This window comes from Aptenodytes patagonicus, chromosome 2 (genome assembly GCF_965638725.1).
Source record: "Aptenodytes patagonicus chromosome 2, bAptPat1.pri.cur, whole genome shotgun sequence".
NCBI classification, from domain to species: domain Eukaryota; kingdom Metazoa; phylum Chordata; class Aves; order Sphenisciformes; family Spheniscidae; genus Aptenodytes; species Aptenodytes patagonicus.
In genome coordinates, this window is record NC_134950.1 from 149,343,717 (window position 1) to 149,363,105 (window position 19,389).

The following is a 19,389-nucleotide window of genomic DNA, read 5'->3' on the forward strand; positions in this document are numbered from 1 at the left end:
GATCTCATATTTCCACGGAAGAGAAAACTTTTATACAGTAGAGAAACTAGCTTAGAAAGCAAAGTTTATTCATTAATGTATTATTTCAAAATTACTCATGTGACATGATACAGTTCCTTATTTGCAGCTCAGAACTTCCCTGTATCTGTTGGGTCTTAAAAACCGAAAAGGATTTGTTAATCCGGTTCAGTGCAGAAGGGTTTTCTTGCAAGGCACAGATTTGGTCTTCAGCATCAATTTGAGGTGAAAGGGAGAAGGGAGTGAAACATTTGGCCATGGCTGTCTACCTGCTCCTGATTTTTCTCTTTCCCTTTAGTACATCTCTTCAAATGTCTGGTAAGTTTTTGTCCTCTGCTGAGTATGGAGGTTTGCAAGTTCTTTCTCATGTTTTCCTGATGTCCTCCTTGGTGGACAGTGAGTTTACATCTAGTCACAGCATGTAATTTGGAACAGTTTTATTCAGCTCTTAAATTTGGTGGTATCTGTGTAGGCATTCTGTTTCCTTAACCCGGTTTTCAAGGTGGTGTATGTGTGAAAGAAACACGCCAACAGATGTGGGCATAACCTAGGCAGTGCTGATGCTTGAAAATCAGTCAGCTGAATGCAGACAAAAGCCGATCTGAAATTAGTCCATTGGAGGTTAGAACAGCTCAGATGTACAGGGCAGTGTCCTCTCAGCGTGCACAGAACCACTGGCCGATGTGTGCTTTGAGTTTCTTAGACAGCTGGTATTGACTATGGCATACTGATTGTTGCATATTGGAATCCTGTTTCCAAGCTGATGGTTTTGGGAAAGACCTTAAAAGCTTCCGTCTGTTAGATTTCAGACACTCCTACTGCTCAGAGGGAAACAAATGACGCTGTGTCTGCAGCTCTTTCCTGCAGGAGGCTCCCAGCTAGAGAACTGCGGGAGTCCAGTGCTATCGCTCGAGTGGCAGCAGGGACTGGCCAATGCTGATCTAATCCACTACAGAAGAATTTCTTCTGTGCATGTTTTTGGGTGAGACCAAGCTGGCTCTAACCCGTCCACTGCTAACCTTCTCAAGAACCACTGCAGCAGGAGATCGGTGCCAGGGGAAATGCCATCTGTCTTGTTCAGGTCTGCAGCCTTTCAGAGAAATGTCACCGAGGCTGTTTGACCACTCCCTGGCAGCTCTGGGATGTGGGGGGTTATGAAGTCCCATTTAACTATTCCACCCCTGGCAAGAAACTTTGGGTGGCAGTAAACCTCGATGGCACAGCAGAGTGAGTTGGGTGATGTTGCTGTTGCTTGGAGGGGAGCTAAGGGATGCAAAGTGAGCTGCAAAAATAGTCAAGGTTTGGAGCAGGCTGAAGTTGTGCCCCTTTTTAAAAGCTGGTCTTAAGAAACAAAACCCTGTCGTGCAGTGTCTCACATTTCTATTCACAAGTGTAGCTATTAATGGCACTTAAGATACTTACTTAGCTTAACTGCGCTCAGAACTGAAGTGATGATACTGCAAGTTGTGGCTTCCCTCCTGAGAAACTCACAAGCTGAACTCTCTGAAGAAAAGACTTTTTGCACAGTTGCCAAAAATTTCCAAGATAATTAACCAAAAATGAAAAATATCCCACTTGCCTGATGAGCTGAAAACTGCAATGTCATTCTGGGACAAATATAAAAATGGTCGAATTTTGAGTATGTAAACCATTTTTAATAGCTCTAAAGCAAAAAGTCCTTTTACTTGCGAAATTAAAGCCTGTTTAATATGCTGTGTGGTGGTGGAACTTTGAAGAACTCATGAAATTTAATAAAGGTCATTTTTGAATGGCATTTTGAGAACAGTGTGTTTTAAGGACGGATGTGAAGAAGAGCAATTTCTCTTGAAAGAGCTATATTTTCAGCTTCTGTGTTGCTTGCATCTTAAGAACGTTTTGATGAATATCCTTCATACTGACAATTAACCTCCCTTGATTTCTTTCTCTATGGACTCTGTAAGTTCAATGTTTTGTTGTAGCAGACTGTCACATAGCAAGTAACTGACATCTCCTATGAAATCTCTCCTCAGATGTTTGCATTCTCATTTTATTTTATAGACAGTGGAATATTTTCAATCTATAATGAAGATAGCAAGCTCTGCGCCCAAGCTCAAAACTCTAGCTCGGTCATAACTATCGCTTGTGATGAGCACAATGAGTTTCAAAAGTTCAGGTGGGTCTCTGCCACGCAGCTGCTGAGCATGGCGCTCAAGCTGTGCCTGGGAGTGCTCGCCAAGGACGACGAGGCTGCCATCACGTTGGAATCCTGTAACAGGACGAATGAGCTCCAGTGGTGGGAATGTAGAAATGAGATGCTTGCAACCCACGGCAAGGATTTATTTTTCAACTATGGCAGAGGGAAGGGGAAGAAAATCAGGTTGTCCAAGGGATCGGGCAAAGGGAGCAGGTGGAAAATCCATGGAACCGCAGACAGCGTGTGCTCCCAGCGCTATGAGGGTGAGTACTGAAAATTAATCTCTATTTCTAGGTAACTTGGCTGCCCCTATTTACAAAGCATTCCACCACCTGCTTGTCGTGCAGCAACCCTTTTCTTACAGCGACATTAGTAGCAGAGCTGACTACAAGTAGGGAGTAGAAATGCAAAGCAAATATGACTGTATACATTTCTGCATAACTTGGAAAGTGCAATTCTGTCAAATGATAGAATAAAATGACAAAGGCCTATGATGAAATCATAAGGGAGAATGGGAATTCTGTTTGCACAGCAACAGCGGGAGGAAATCTATGACTGTTTCAAAATATGTCTGATCAATTTGTAGAAGTGGTGATTGTGCCATATTTAAATATTTATTGTTGCTATTACTTGGTTTGACCATGTACTATCTCTAAGAAGTAAATTTCTAGTTAACATAGATGTGATCCACTTTTAACAGTGTTTACCTGGTGTTTCCCAGGCCCAACAAGAAAAAAAGTAGGAAAAAGCAAAAAGAAAAACAGTGCTTTAATGGTTTAGGATGCAATAAGGCCTAACACCCTGACAAAGGAACACTGGAGAGTCAGATCTCCTTTTCCTGCATTATTATCCCTCTTGGGCTATATAGAGTGGGCATCCAGGCTCAAGTGTTCAACCTCCTTTCTACCATGACACTGGCAGGGTAGGAATTTAAATAACAAGGGATGAAATTTTTGCTGTGCCCTACAACAGTTCCAGCTGGAATGAAGTTTGTCATACTTTTGTTCAGATAGCAGCAAATTAGACTGCATAGAGTTGGGAGGGTCACTTCCCAGCAGAGTCACTTGCAAATTTAAGATAAAACTTCCTCTTATGAAGACTAATAAAATATTCTACTATCTCCTTTCCAAGCCTCTTCAACTGTACAGGGAAAAAAAAAGATCCTAAATATCATCTGAGGACAGAACTATGTGTGCAATGGGAGAAGCTGAGTCATGAGCACTTCTGACACAGTGGTCCAGATAGCAATGAAAAGAAAATATTAGACAGAAATTAGTCTAAGGGCCAAATAAGGGTTGTTTGAGAGTCTTAATTCTGAATATCTTGCCATAGTCATATCTAATTGGCACAACAGCCTTGGAAAGCTTTGTAGTAATGAAGTACTTATGCGCTGAGCTCTTGCACAACTCAACTGTGTCCATGGAGAGCTGCCTATGAGCAGACACTGTGGTGACCATCTGATACCACCTGACTACTATTGCTCTATGTTTCTTTCCATAGATATCTATACACTGGGAGGAAATGCCTTTGGTGCACCTTGCGTGTTCCCTTTTAAGCTCAATGGTAAATGGTATGCCGAGTGCATCCCTCGGAGTCATGACGCAGGCTCTCTCTGGTGTGCAACTTCTTCAGATTTTGATAAAGACCAATTTTTTGGAAATTGTCCACTAAAAGGTAATTTTTTTTATAAAGATTTCAGGAAAGGCATTATGCAAAAGTTTCATCCACTCTTATGGTCAAAATCTCCTTGGGATGTGGAAGTAACATTGGACAGCGAGCTGGATTCTGGCTAGCCTAGTTCACTGGTGAGCTATGCAATGATAAAATGAGGTGTCTGCTCTTCACTCTCACTGTTTCTCCAGCAGAGATGAGTAGTCCTACAGTGCTCCTGAGAGTGGTGGATACAGGGAGTACTGTGAGGCTGGTGAATGGGACTGATGGAAAAAGGAAGAGAAAACCCCTAGGACTAGGTGAGAAGAAAGTCAGGGCAAATGAAAGGCAGAAAGAAGTGCAATGGATGAGGAAGGTGAGATATAGGGAAGCAGGAGACAGTGGTGTATCATAGGATGGAGCAGAGAACAGGAGGGCTGGAGCAAATGGAAGGGTGCAGGACACGGGCAGTGACCTTCACCTGCCTTCAGTGCTCCAGTGCTCCTTATACCCACAAATCACCCAACACAGCTTTCCAGTAACCCCAGCACAAATACCCTACCCCTTCACCCCTGCTTCACATCTGATTGGAAACGTTCGTCTCTGTCATGTTGGGAGGTCTGGGAGAGTGTAAGAGGGGTCCCAAGGTAGGAAATGGATGTGGAGACCAAGATTTTCTGTATAGGCAATAGGGAAATGTGTGTGTACAGGTAGAATATATCAGTGAGTGGGTTAATGTGGACTGAATTGTGAGAGAAGTAGATGAGTTATATAAATAAAAAAGAACAGGGTGAATGTAGAAAAATTAGGTTTGTAAGGAGAAATAATTCCTTACGTTATTAATGTACTACTAATATTGAATGGACAAAGTATATATGTGGGGCAAACTATGTGTAAAAACTTAGCAAATCATACAGTTACATAGTTTTAGTCTGCAAACAAGATTTTATTTTCTGCATTAGCAAGTATGATTATCTTGTCAAGTTGCTGTTATCATGTTTTATAGACACCATCCACAATGACCTTTGGAAAACAAATCCTGTGACAGAAACCCACTATCAGATAAACTCAGAGTCGCTTTTGACATGGCACCAAGCAAAAAAAAGCTGCCAGCAGCAGAATGCAGAATTATTAAGTGTCACAGACCTTCATGAAGAAATGTATTTATTAGGTAAAGTAAATAAACGACAAACAAATTAATGCCTATGGTTAAAGTGTAGGTCAGCTCCAAGAGCTTTAACATGGATACTTATATTTACCTTGTGAAAATATGTCTTAGTGACATTCTTAAAAAAGCTTGCCACTTTCTCACAAAAAAATGTACCAGAACAGTGGAAAAAATCTAACCTATATTAAAAAAAAATCTACTATGACATTTTTTCTTTTTCCACGCTTTAAAATTTTATTTCAAGTTTTATTGAATAACTTACAAAATCAGAGGCATTTAATAACTTGACTGTTCATTTCTTTTGGCCATTTAGGGCTCACTAGTGACCTGGGTGTCAATGTGAAGCTCTGGACTGGTCTTTTCAGTGCACTTGACAGTGGCTGGCAGTGGATTGGGGGCAGTCCTTTCAGATACCTAAACTGGGCTCCAGGTAAGTGCATTTTTCTGAAAGAATGATCAGTGTCTTGGCCAAAATTCTCTTCTCTTCCCCAAATTCCTGTTATCCAATTCCTTTGGTTTCATAGAATTTTCACAGATTACAGGTGATTATGGGAAAGGCAGGATATTACAGTAATAGGGATCACACCAGAGATGGATTGCCATTAATTCTGAATTTCCCTGAAAAAGCAGATAGCTCATCTAAGAAAACAGTTAAAAACAAATATCTACAGCTCATTCTATATTTTTTTCCATCCACAATTTTCTCATCAGGCATATTATTCAAACCAAACAAAAAACTTACGAAAAATTATATAAAAAGAATGTAAAGAAAAGAGAAAAAAACTGAAGCGAAACATTGCATAAAAAAAATTTTAATTGTTCTTCTCAGTTACTGCTTATGACATTTATCCGATGTACATTATCTTAGTAAGTTTCCACTCTTTTCTTATGATCTAAGTCACCAACTTGCATGTTGCCATATTGCATATTTCCGTAATAGTTGTTGTGACTACAGGGAAATCCAAAGGGCGAGCACTCCCATGGAATTAAATATGCATTTCATGTCCAGTGTTCAACAGTAAAGGATGTTGAGTTGTTTGCAATACTACCACCCCATAAGGATTTTATATAAAAGCTTTATTTGTATAAAGTTTTTTTTCCTGTATGCTGCAGTACTTCAAACACACTGAATTTCTTCTTAAGCAGTGCATGAGAGATGAGCAAGTCTCATGTGTGAAACGTCGGCCCTCTCGGCCATCCCAGTGCTGCTTCCTCATCTCCCCCCTTGGGAATTATCACTCTAAAGAATAATATGCCAGTGGCTTTGCAGCTGCAAAAGACCTGTGCGTTCCACCGGTGAAAATCTTCTGTGTTCACAGAGGAATTCTCTGTATGTTGTGCCTCTTTCCTAAAGGAAATCCCTCTGTGGAATCTGGAAAAATATGTGGGACCTTCCAAGGTAGGAATGGCAAATGGGAAAACCAGGTGTGTGATCGGAAACTGGGATATATCTGCCAAAAGGGAAACTCCTCCTCAGATTCCTCCACTATTGCCTCAGGTAAGTTGGTCAAAAAATAAGGCTATTTTTGCAGTGAGTGAGAAATACTGGGAGGATGCCATATATGAAATGACAGTATATTGTCAAAACAAAAGGGTTACACTTGTTGACCTGGGTCAGACACTGAGAAGACTGTAATTTTCTGGCTCATTTTAAAGATGATGTCTAGATGTTGTTCATCATTTTGAAAAGATGTCAGGGTACTAAAGAAGACAGGATTATGTGTTTAGTCATGTTATCCAGACCACAAAATACTGATGAATATCCTGCGCTCTGAAAAATACACTATTCTGCAAAAAGATGTGAGCCAGGGTTCATGTTCCCCCTGCTCTCTCTGACCCTTTTTGCTCTATTCTGAAAGGAAAAATTCAGAATATGGTGCTGGCACCTTTTCCCAATTGAGTTCCCTTTCCACCTGTGGCAAACTAGGTCTTATCTATGTGAAGAAAATGGTATGCAGTTACTTCACTTGGGAATTCCCAGCGTGCTACTAACTCTACAGTAACTCCCTCAACTACATATATACTAGTATATAAGATTATTCTCTGGCTCAGGGGGTGAATGGCACATCATAGGTGGCATCCTGTACATTCTGGCTGCATCCAGACAGCTTACTGTGAATGGTTTCTGACCCATGCTAACCTCCAAACCATGCCTGGATGTTGCCTAGGGGAATGCAAGTTTGCACAGGTCAAAACCATGTCCAGGGAGCATCGAACAATGTGCTTGATCACAGGCCAATGTTGGGCGCACATCTTGCCCTCTTCAGTTTACTTGACAGGTGCAGACCATGTGAACCTTCAAAGCGGTGGAAGGTGGTTGGCCGTACTAAATTCACATCAAGAATTAGCCACCGAACAAAGTGTGCGGCATTTCTGTGCAGCTGGGATTTCTGACATGTCTGGTATAACATAGATGTGTCTGGGCTCTCTGATACGTGATTTAGGCTGTGCAGGAGCTCCAGCTGGCTCCCAAGCACCTGGTGTTTCCAGAGAAAAAATATACAAAATCTCCAAAATTCACCAAGATAAAGTCCCTGCATAGGAAAAGAGGCCCTATTCTGTAAAACATGGCTGTACACAGAGCCTCACTGAGGCGGATTAACACGGAGTTGTGCCCTGCAAGTTTGCATGCCAAATTACTTAGTATTTATTTAATCTTGTAAAAGAGTTTTCCGGTAGCTCCCAGCAAAATTGGGATGGAAAAGTCTGTTTTGTATTCTTTGTGATCCTCAGACTTTTGCTTCTCTCCTCTGCCAGTATGTGCTCCAATATTTCAAATTCATGTCGGTACAGGTAATTTTCTTTTTGATTAAAACAAAGCACTGAACAGGACTGCTCATTAATTGCTTGAAATATTTTTTTTTAGGTGACTTAAAGCCTTTTAAGTGCCCCAGGGAATGGGTGGCCTATGCAGGTCATTGCTATAGAATTTACAGAACACCCAAAATATGGAAAGAAGCCCAGTCTTCCTGTAGAAAAGAAGATGGAGAGCTGGCGAGTATTCATAATATTGAGGAGTACAGTTTTACAGTGTCTCAGCTTGGGTACAGTGAGTATTCCTGCAGGTCACCTTTTTATCTGGAATTATACTGTTGCTATTATTAATTTAATCATTGTAACCATGATCTTAAATGTTTTTTTAAAAAGTCCTTCTTCAGTCAAAAGTGGGTGTGAGATGTGATTGTTCCATTTTAAGACATACCCGTACCTACACTTATCTTTGTGTTCCCAGAGCCAGATGATGAGCTGTGGATTGGTCTAAATGACTTCAGGGTTCAAATGTATTTTGAATGGAGTGATGGGACACCTGTGACTTATACCAAGTGGCATCAGAGAGAGCCAACCCACACACAGAATAAGGCAGACTGCATCGTTATGAAGGGAGAGGTAAAAATCACTCTCTCACTTTCATACTTTCTTATGTCCTTTGTGCCCCCAAAAAGGAAAATATGTGACAAAAAATGAAAAAAAGAGAAAAGGGACAGGGGTTTTAAAAGTTTTTATGAACTTGGTTTTAATTCAGAATATCTTAGTGTGGAGGGAGACTGGAGACCAGATCTAGGAAGGTGTATGGTAGAGCACCAGAAGCAGTGCACTGCGCTGAGACTTGGTCTGCTCTGTAACAGTTACAACAGATCTCCTGCCTGAAACTGGTTGAAGTAACACATCATCCACATTCAACATGACTGATCATAGCTGCACAGTGCGATTCTTAGAGCAAGGACTTTCTTACGTTTCCCCTAAAATGCCTAAAATATGCATTTATTACAGCTACTTTGGAGGCTCATATTACTGGAGGCACAAAAAATTAGGTACAAAAAATTCTATCTTGTTTTATACTCAGCATAAAATGACATATCATAACACTATAGAAAAAGACTTACATTTTTCATATTTTATGTTTAGTTTATCCAGCATTTCCTTGCTATTGTCATCTGGTTATATGAACATAATAAATACTGCTCTGGTAAGAATAGAGTAGAACAGCATGTTTCCTTCTTGCTCTCGTCAGCCACTGAACCTTTAATACATGCAACCCTCATTCTCACACCTCTGAGGAAATGTGGTCCTCACTGTCTTTATTGTGTTTTCTGTTTGGGAGTTTTGGAGAAAGCATCAGGGCAAGGAAGAGAGCTGAAACAGCCTCAGCCGTACGAAGGGAGAAGGGTTCTCTCTGAGGATGGTGAATATTCCTGCTGGATCTGGATTTTCTCTAGATTTCACTTTTCTCTGTCGTTTCTTCTTGCCACACTCAGGATGGATCCTGGGCTGACAGTGCTTGTGAAAAGAAACTCGGTTACGTCTGTAAAAGGAAACCTTTGGCAGAAGAACCAGGGGAAGCTGAGGTTACTTACCCAGGCTGCCAGAAAGTAAGTGTAAAACAAAAGCAGCGAAAGGTCGTTGCGTCTTACTTTCACTCCCATGATGGTATCACAGAAGCCAATTATTTCGACTGTTCTTGGTGGAGCCCTGGAAAACTGTTAATTCATATGTATGGATACTTCTCAGACTAACAGGGACTTTTTTATTTATTTAACCAAAATGTAGATCGACTTTTTTTTCCCCTCCCTTACATGTGCACTTCACTCAGCTCTCTCCTAGTGCAGAACTAGACACTTCACCCATAAAAGCCGTTCTCGGCAGAGGACGTCAGTATTTTTTCATACTGTAACTCCCTGGTCTTGGGTTGCATGCAGCCTTCTCAGTCCAATCAATCCGCCACAGGAGACAGGAATATTTAAGCTGACTGTTTTGCAGATTGTTTGTAGCCTCTTGCAACAGCTACACTTACACAATGAGAAGGCAGAGCAGGCTTTACACAAGGAGCTGCAAAGTGGCTGCGAGCATGCTTGCCAGCTCCAAGTCATAAGCACGGCTCACTGCTCGCAAAGGCCCTTGCGTGTCCTTTATCAAGGGGCAAGACACAGAGTTGTGGTTACAAAAGCTATGTTTGATTATCCTCTTTGTTTCTTCTCATGGCTTCTGAAATTAATTTTGACTTGGGGTGTGGTATTAATGTGTCTTTTGGAAGTGTACTGTGCTGCACAATCTGACAGCCCCTCCGTGCATCTCTGCTGTTGACACTGACAGGGCTGGATGAAGCACGGCTTTTACTGCTATTCTGTGGGGCAGTTACCAGCAACATTTGCAGAAGCAAGACAAATCTGTGAGGAAAACAAAGGTTACCTGGCTACTGTGACAGACAGGTATGGAAACATAATTCTTGTCCTTTTGTATGTGCAACCAGGATGGAAGGGCCAAACAGAAATCTCTTCCTACTTTGCAGCTTTTCATAGTGTCTCATGTGACACGACTCCTTTGCTGGAGAATTTATGGAGGAACTGAAGAAGTATTACAAAATACATCAGGGGCTTGTATGTCATCAATACAAACATTTAAGCCATTGCTACTACACACCTACACTATTGTTGGCCCCAGTAATTATCAAAAAATTGAGTCAGCCCTCCAACAGCTCTGAATTGCCAGATTGTTTTAAAACTTATTGAACTAAAAATAAACAGATAAACATGGAACTATTTATTTCTTCTGGATTTCAGTTTTCAGCCTTTTCTTTGCAACAGGCAGATCTGGAAACTTACCCTTTTTAGAATAAAAGTAGATTTTTTTCCCCAGAGTAACAAGATTTAAGGATCTAGACCTTATCATAAAGCTCAGTAAAACACTGTAGCACTTATTTATACAGAATGAATAGCATATATGTATTAACACAAATATTGTTTGGCTTGTGTTGTTCTTTGTGCAGTACAAAAGGAGAATAGAATCACTCTAAATTCTAAACGTGATTTACGTTACCAAAATATAAAATAAAAATTTATATGACAATTAGAACTCTAAAAGTAAGATCATTACCCTTTCTTCAATCCATACTTATCTTTTCCTACATCCCCTTTACCAGATTTGCTACAATGAACTTTTTGAAGAAATGAACAAATTACGATAAAATATGATACATCAGTTTGGTACTTATTCTTCACAGATATGAACAAGCTTTTTTGACTTCTGTAATTGGATTCAATCCAGCAAAGTATTTCTGGATTGGTCTCTCAGATGCAGAGGAGCAGGGGACATTCAGGTGGGCCAGCGGGGACCCGGTCACCTTCACTCACTGGAATGCGGGAGTGCCTGGTATGTGCCACAGGGGCCACCGAGTTTCTGCTCTGGGGGCCTGAGAAGTGAGGGTTTGGAAGCTAAATAGTGGTTTTGAAACTCTGCTGGCAGGAAATGGCAAAAACGACATTGCAACTTTCCGTTTGTGCTAAAAGGATTAAATCAGAGATCATGGTAGCTCCTTCCAGTAGGCCACCTGGGACTGCATGTGTCTGTTGGTATCATTCACTATTTGTTTGATGGTTTTGATAGGTGATTCATAGTGTAGTGTAAAAAGAATTTGATAAAATTTATTTATGACTTAATTGAAATGCATGTGAGCTCCTGTGAGCTATTGGCGTCCAAACACAGTGGGGACAGGTTACATTTAATTAAGTAGCATATGCTTTGAGAAGATGCAGCTATGTATCTATAAGGTTTAAAAATCTTATGTTTCATGAAGGAAGAGAGTCAGGCTGCGTGGCCATGGTAACAGGAACTTCAGCTGGATTATGGGATATTTTGAACTGTGAAGAAACAAACATGTTTCTCTGCAAGCAGCTGGTGGAGGGAGTGACCCCGCCTCCTCCTCCGACGACCCCTCTCCCGTCGTGCCCAGAGGGATGGCAATCCATTCCTCAGAGCAGCTCCTGTTTCAAAGTAGGTGTTTGACTTCTGAATGCAAATGCTTGTCATTTCAAATGGGAGTACGTTTTGCGTGCGCATGGAAGGTGGGTTTCACCCTGCCTACTTGATAGGTAGTCTGTAGTAACACGTCTCCAGCCATCCCCAGCTGGTGTGTCGGGGAAGTGCTGGAAAGTGCAGTATGTAGGTTGAACTGAAGTTTGGAGTCACAGGGACTCTGACATGATAGGAAGAGCAAAGTTGCAATAATAAAATTTGATAGATGACCACAGACTTATGGTTGCACAATTAGATAGCGATAAAACTAGACACCAGGAGACCAGAGGAAAGATAGAAGCCCAGAATGCTGTTTCTAAATTTCAGAAATACCCAGCACAGTATTTAATTGTCCACTTTTTATAGATTTTTCAGGGAGGAAGGGAGAAAATGCAAACGTGGTTTGGTGCAAGAGATTTTTGCAGAGCCATCGGAGGAGACCTGGCATGTATCCACAGTGAAGAAGAACAAAACCTAATAGCTGGCTTGTAAGTATCCGCACAGTCCATCGTTTGTAAAAAAAAACCCATTTAAAAAATGACCTTTCTGAAAGACATAAAGGATTTCTGGTGATCAATTTCTACTTTGCAAAGATGGTGTATATCCTTGCAAGGTGGCAGAAGGAAATGGGTAGAAAGAGGTGAGCAAAAGGGTTTCTCGGCAGGCCTCTGGGAAGGTGGTGCTATGCATTGAAGTAGCCTGAACACAAACAAAAATGAAAGAAGGATCATCAAAATTGGTTTCAACTGTGTTTAGTTCAAAGGGATAAACCCGATCTTTTTAGCTCTTTTTAGCTGATCAGTAGATGAAGTACTCTTGATTAAAGGAATTGTTTGTGCTGCTTTCTTTCCTTAGTTAAGGGGAAAAAATGGGAGCCTGAGGAAAGCCTGACCTATTTATGTGCCTATATAAATGTTTAAATCAAGCCTATGAGCACAGAAAGGTCTGAATTTGGATGCCTCAGCTACTTGGTCAAACCAAGACCTTAAAATATATTTTCATTTAACTCAGTATTTGTGGACTCATGACATCTGTGATCCTTCCCATGAAGCTCTGTGTTTCACTGCTTCCTGCCACATGCAGTGCCAGGGTGTTTTTCCCCACATGGCAATTGAATGATTACTGTATATGACTGTCTCAAATGATACTTCAAGCATCAAAACACTAAGAACAACGTAATTATATATATTCTCCTTCTCTATTTCACACCGTGTCTGATTGTCTATATTTGTAATCATTCAGAAATAGAGATTATCTTCAGTTATCTTACTGGATGGGTTTAAGTGCCTTGGACTCCAACAGCGGATTTATATGGAGTGATGGCTCACCAGTGAGTAAATAATATATTGTTCTAGCTTTTTGTCTAATTTTCCATGTATATCTTGGCAGACAGCTCTCAATACTCGTCCTATACAAGCCACAAGTGACCTTAAGTCTTTACTACCCGATTCCACTCTAGGAATTAGTTTTTATCTTTTGATAGTTCATAGTTATAGATAACAGTATGACATTTAGAGTAAAGAAAGAACATGAAAGGTGATGGAATATCTCTCTTGATCTAAGCAAATCTGGTTGTACTAATCTCTATATTCCCATTTGTCATTTACTGTTAGAAATAACTTTGTATGTCTACACAAGCTAGGCTTTGTTGCCCTCGCCGCTTTAAGTAGATCAAGGCCTAAGTCCATATGGCACCACTGATGGATTGTCTCAGGTTGAAACATCAGAGCAGGATAACCGTCCCAGGGGTCAGAGGAAGGTACTTAGATACTTCTTTCTACAGCTTGACAGGAGAACTTAATCTCTCCTGATAAGAAGGGCAACAACTTCTTGGCTTCCTAACATGGCTTACAAATACACAGACGAATCATTATGCTATGCAAGGGTCATGTCCTTCTCCTTACAAGGTCTGGCACCAAAGCACAAGATGGACCATGAGATCAAATGAAGTACATTCTTCTGTAACAGGATGCTATAAGACAATTGTTTCACTTTAAAAGGAAATAGTAACAAAGCTGTGTGTCTGCTATAGGTAAATTTTGAAAAATGGGCAAATGGAGAACCAAACAATTATGATGGAAATGAAAAATGTGGCGTGTTTAATGGCTACAGTGATATGAGCTGGAATGATTTATTTTGTGAACATATGCAGGACTATGTCTGCCAAATAAAAAAAGGTAGGATGACTTTCTTCCTTGAGCAACTTTTAGAGACAGATAAGAATATCCTTTCCAGGTCAGATCACACTATCTGCATGTATTAGAGCCAGCTGTGCCATCAAGCACAGTGAAACACTTAATACATTTTAATTTAAATAAAAGCAGTTGAAAACTATGAATTTATCCATGAGACACACATGTAAGTTTGGGGTGTATATGCAGCATGTTGTCTAAGTGAAATCCAGCAGCCTAAAGTTGCACATAGTTTCTGTAAGCTTAACTTGTGATCAGCTTTAACATGGTATTTTGCTGAGTGTAACACCTTTTTTTTCAGATATTCTGATAAATTCTGTGACAAAAATGAGCATACTGAGTAACCCTTAAGATTCATTTTATTCCTTGGAATTAAAATGCTAACAACTGTATAAATATATTTAATTGAGAGATGTCTGAGAAACGTAATATACTCAGATATTGATTTACATTGCAGGAACACCACTGAAACCAGAGCCTACTTCCACATTCAGTAAGTCTTGCACTTCCAATAACAGGAATAAATAAACATATAATGATGTTAATTTCTATTACAGACTGCTTAATGTTTTACCTTGCAGATTATGAATATGTTGTTAGTGAAGATGACTGGATAATATATAATCACAAGGAATACTACTTCAGCAAGGAACCAATGCCTATGGAAAAAGCCAGGGACTTTTGCAAGAAGAATGGTGGTGATCTTGCTGTCATTGAGAGTGAAAGTGAAAAAAATTTTCTTTGGAAATATGTAAGAAACATGTTTTACTTCAAAAATGCACCATTCTGTCCTGCACTGAGGCACCTTTTTCAGCTGGCTTGTGAAATATTAGAAAGTGGTCTCCACCATAAAAAAAAAATCAGTGCCACCTTTCATGGGCTTATCTACCTAGGAGCTTTACCATAATAATTATTTTGATAAATTGCTACATGTAGACAAATCCTCAGCTTCTTTTCAAGAACACTCTCGGGGTGCAACTTTCAAAAACCTTGCTCTGTTTAGCTGAAAGCTACAGTTACTGAGTATGTTTTGTTTTCCAACTCATTCTTTTCACAGAATTCAAGAAAAGATTTTGCCCTTTTTTTGTCAAAACAGATTTCAGATTTTCAGTAAAAGGTTTAAGCCAGAATATTTTCTGATAGGAAGAGAATAACCCGATGATGATATACTCTTTTGGGAATAGTTTCATACTATTAAAAACAAATATGATTCCATCCTTTCCTGCGCATGACTAAGTACTAAACCCCACCATTTACTTGTAGCCTTTTGGCAAATTCTCACTGTGCTTTCCTAAAACTCTTAAAAATATTGCTTTATTTTATAGCCTGCTTAAGAGGCCATTCTTATCTTCTTAACATAGCTTTTTGCTCCATTTCCTTTTTCATCCCAGTCTGCTTTTTTTTTTTTTTAAATTTAAATACTGGAAATCAGAGGAAAATTTTGAATTTTGCAGTTCAGGCACATAATCCCAGCAACTCCCTGCACGTTGCATACTATGCAATTGTACAACTGAAACTAAAGCGGTTTTTGAGAGCTTGCTTATTTTATTTGAAATCTGTTTTTTTACAGCTCATTAAAATTCTTATTTTTTGTGTTTTAGACTTTCTATAAAGACTGGGGAATTAACTTTTATATTGGCTTAAGCGTGAGCCTTGACAAGACATTCCGGTAAGTAAAAACGAATTAAGTTTGTCAGACTCATAATATGAATATTTGGCACGGCTGTCTGTAAAAGACTGTTGAAGTTCAATGACTGATAAAACCTGTCTACAGCCATGTCTTGACGTAAAGTTTTAAAATACGATTCTGCTCCTCAGGGGAGCACTTCTTCCATAATATTTGCACTATCCATTTCCCCTTCTTTTGGTTCTATACTCTGCTTTTGTATTGTAAGGCTGAGATGTTCACTCACAGTCAGTGCAGTGTCATCCCCTTTTCCTTGTTCGATGAAAGATAAAATTGGTTGGAGGTCTCTAGGATGTTCCAGATAGTACTTGCAGACTTTATGAATATTCAAATGATCAAAGAAGAAGAACCCACAAAACCTGCAGTGAGAGGCATCATGGTGGTTTTTAGAGGTGAAATATCAATACTGGAGACCCCTTGTCTGGAAGATAATTTCCAGATGGTTGTACTGTCAGAGCCCAGGGCAGGACAGCTTCATGGAGTCATTACTCTTCTAGAAATGTCTTCAGAAACAAAGTGCCCAGGGAATGTCCTAAAACCTTTTCTGGAGCCTTAGATGAGTTACAGATATATTTCCCAAGTGGCACTCTTCTCCCCTCCCCTCCTCAGCCCCAGCCCCACGCCCCCGCCTCTTTTTCTAGTGCCTTCAACTGGGATTTGAAGCTTGGTCAGATGAGTCTCAGCCTCTTAATTTCAGTCTTTCTTCTGTTGCCTCAGGATATCTTTCTTGACCACAAGCCACAGAGGCTAGATAGTCTCATCTCCAGGAGCTCCTGCTTTCTACATCACATCCACTGCTCAGAAAACACTGTTGTTTGTCCAGTTCTCCCTTGCTCCTTCACTAATTTCATCCTCCTCCCTGTTGGATGATGGTGCCACTATTTGTCTTTATTCTTTATTCTTTATTGTTCCCGGTTTATTATGTACTGGTTTTTTCCTATTTGGCTCAGGAAGATTTGCAAGTGGGAGCAGCTAGGCATCCTTGTTGAATTCCTTATTTGTAGTTTACTTGCAGAAACACACATACAGTTGCTTAGTCTCCAAAACACTAAATTGCCCTGGAGTTGATGTTGCCTGAAGGCTCTCAGTCTTGGCAGATTCCCCACTTGACTCTTGTCCTTCCAGCACACTAAGGCTTTTCCACGTTTTTCTTGGCTACTTTTTGAGAATAAATTTGTGAATCACCAAACTAGGAAATGATTGTTGCACAACTGAAAGTAATAGCTGTATAATATTAAAGATTTCCTTTGTTTAACAAAATGGTTCCCAGTGGTCCCCAGTAGGTGGTTCACGTCTCTCCCTTACCTTATGAGATCTTATATTATTGCTTTTGGACCCAGGGAACTACTAAACTAGGCTAAGATTTCTGTTTCTGTGCTCCAGGGAAAGCCAGGTCCAGTGCTACACTGGTGTGTTTACTGTAGGCTATCAATGCTCAGAGACCAAGAAAGGCTGGGATCACCAGTTGACATGATTAGTTCAGACCTGGTCCAGGTCAACAGAGTAGGCAGTTGACATAAAGACATTTATTTACTAATTCCAAGTGGAAGGTCTTGCTTTTCTTTTACCAGAGAACAGCATGTGTTTGTAAGCTAGGATATAGGAAACTCTAATACATCCTTTACAAAGAAATATTAACTAATTCAACTGCAAATTATTATTCCCCCAAATGACTTCTTTCAGATGGATGGATGGAACTCCAGTGAACTATGTTGCCTGGGCTCCAAATGAACCCAATTTTGCAAATAATGATGAAAACTGTGTGGTCATGTATACCCAAACAGGTGGGTGCTGTAACAACATTCAGTCTGCACGGTGTGGCATAGGCTTGGGAGGGCTGCGTGTGCAAGGGTGGGTAAGTTATAATACTGAGCAGGCTGATGTTTGATAGAGTGTTTAAAAAGCATAGGAAAATAAATCATGTTGTCTTCTTCCATTTATGCACTTTTAAAAAGTTCAACTCTATGTAGTTAACACATTGGATTACATCTGCAATTTGATTCCTAGCTTTGTCAGAAAATTTCAACGTGAACAAATCAGCTAAGTATCAGACCATCTGCAGATGGAGTCAGTATTGTTTTTCCTCTAATCTCTGTCCATTTTCTGGCTACCTCTTGAGGATATCAGCTGTCTGTTATCGCTTGTGCAGTTCCTAAAAATCTAGGGCTTGGGCATGGCTTTGATTATTACTAAACAATGTTATACAGTATTTTAAATAAAATAAATACAAATGTCCTTCAATACAGAGAGTTGGAAATAACTTCAATACAGAGAGTTGGAAATAACCATGCTTACACTAGCCAAGCACTTAGTCTCCTTTGGAGCAGTTTAAAGTCTTCTACTTTAAACATTTTTAGTCTCAAAATCTATAGCTGAGGTAATCTTCCTAGGCTCTGTTAGAGGTCAATGGAAGGAAGTGAACACTTTTGGGGAGTAAATACTATGTCCTGTTTTGGAGATCTTCTTTAAGATAAGATGAATTACATTCTTAACTTCACTGAATTATAATGACAATAACTCCATTAATAGTAAGGTGTGATTCTCTCTGCTGTAGATAGTTACCTTGTAACTGTCTGCAGCTAATGAAATGAATGCCATTTTCTTATTCATTCCTGATCTGTAAAATAGGGATGGTGATGTTAATGTTATATTCTTACATCACACTCCTATAGGGAGAAAAGATACCCAGAAGACTGTAAGACTGAGGCAGTAAGGTAACAAGGACCAAGTACCTTATATAGACAGAGTGATCCTAGAGATCTTACAGATCTTAGAGAGGTGAATTAAGCATTTGAACTAAAACTCCCCTTTGTCAATGCTGTGGGTTTTCAATATTGAAATATTTCTGTTCTCAGACAAAATATTCGTATTCTGAATTTTGCTGGAAACCTGAATATTTCTAAGGAACATACATAAAAAATACTCATTATTTCTGGGGGGATAAATACAAATACGGTTATCAGTTCTACTTCCTGCGATAAATTTGTTTAGGAAAGGACACTTTTTATCCCAGTGTCAGTTGCATTTAGTTTTTCTTTTATTCTAATTTGCTTTCAGGTACATGGAATGATCTCAACTGTGGCAACGTTGAGTTATTCATATGTGAAAGACTTAACAATACTGTTCGTCCACCTGTTGCTCCCACTTCACCACCACCAAAGGGCGGCTGTCCACAAGACTGGCTCCTCTTTGATAACAAGGTGCAGTATGAAATGTCAGTATATTGTATTTTAAGAAGAGCAGAATAACAACCATCTTTGGTTCAATTTTTCAGTTGTAGCAGGGTTTTTGGTTGTCACAAAATATGTTCTGATTGTATATATTTAAAGACTCTAAAAATACGATTCCTGAAATAGAAATTATACCCTCTATTGCGATGACAGCAGTTATGACAGAGGTCATGAGACATACAAGAAGAAAGCTGCGTCTTATATTTTTGCTAGTGTTAAGTGTTGCCAAGGATGGCTGAGCAACTTTCCTTGTGTGGAGCTGTTGTATGTTCTTATTTACCGTGTTGAGCTTATCTGGCTGTCACAGGTTGCCTGGACACTTAATTCGTCCCTTCCCTACTATGCACCAGCTCTTAAGCCACTAAGGCACCTTCCCTTGAGCAAATTTATCAGTTTTTTTGTATAACCAAATACTTGTTAAGGTTTTTAAGTAATTAAATTATAAGCTTCACCACACTTTATTATGTAGGTTCACTCAGCCT

General features: G+C 39.8%; 1 protein-coding gene across 1 annotated transcript in view; it reads left to right on the forward strand.

The window, feature by feature from the left end:
* The first annotated feature begins 214 nt into the window (after positions 1 to 214).
* Positions 215 to 19,389, forward strand: part of LOC143157116 (macrophage mannose receptor 1-like) — a 33,178-nt gene continuing 14,003 nt past the window's right edge. Inside the window, exons 1-20 of the mRNA XM_076331643.1 lie at positions 215 to 336; positions 2,056 to 2,454; positions 3,692 to 3,865; positions 4,848 to 5,012; positions 5,323 to 5,439; positions 6,364 to 6,507; positions 7,876 to 8,058; positions 8,242 to 8,396; positions 9,266 to 9,379; positions 10,101 to 10,216; positions 11,008 to 11,156; positions 11,581 to 11,777; positions 12,165 to 12,286; positions 13,041 to 13,128; positions 13,831 to 13,975; positions 14,448 to 14,483; positions 14,572 to 14,741; positions 15,592 to 15,659; positions 17,361 to 17,461; positions 18,735 to 18,877. Of these exons, the coding sequence (XP_076187758.1) occupies positions 276 to 336; positions 2,056 to 2,454; positions 3,692 to 3,865; positions 4,848 to 5,012; positions 5,323 to 5,439; positions 6,364 to 6,507; positions 7,876 to 8,058; positions 8,242 to 8,396; positions 9,266 to 9,379; positions 10,101 to 10,216; positions 11,008 to 11,156; positions 11,581 to 11,777; positions 12,165 to 12,286; positions 13,041 to 13,128; positions 13,831 to 13,975; positions 14,448 to 14,483; positions 14,572 to 14,741; positions 15,592 to 15,659; positions 17,361 to 17,461; positions 18,735 to 18,877 (2,847 nt within the window). The 5' untranslated portion in view covers positions 215 to 275. The remainder of the gene's footprint in view (positions 337 to 2,055; positions 2,455 to 3,691; positions 3,866 to 4,847; positions 5,013 to 5,322; positions 5,440 to 6,363; positions 6,508 to 7,875; positions 8,059 to 8,241; positions 8,397 to 9,265; positions 9,380 to 10,100; positions 10,217 to 11,007; positions 11,157 to 11,580; positions 11,778 to 12,164; positions 12,287 to 13,040; positions 13,129 to 13,830; positions 13,976 to 14,447; positions 14,484 to 14,571; positions 14,742 to 15,591; positions 15,660 to 17,360; positions 17,462 to 18,734; positions 18,878 to 19,389) is intronic.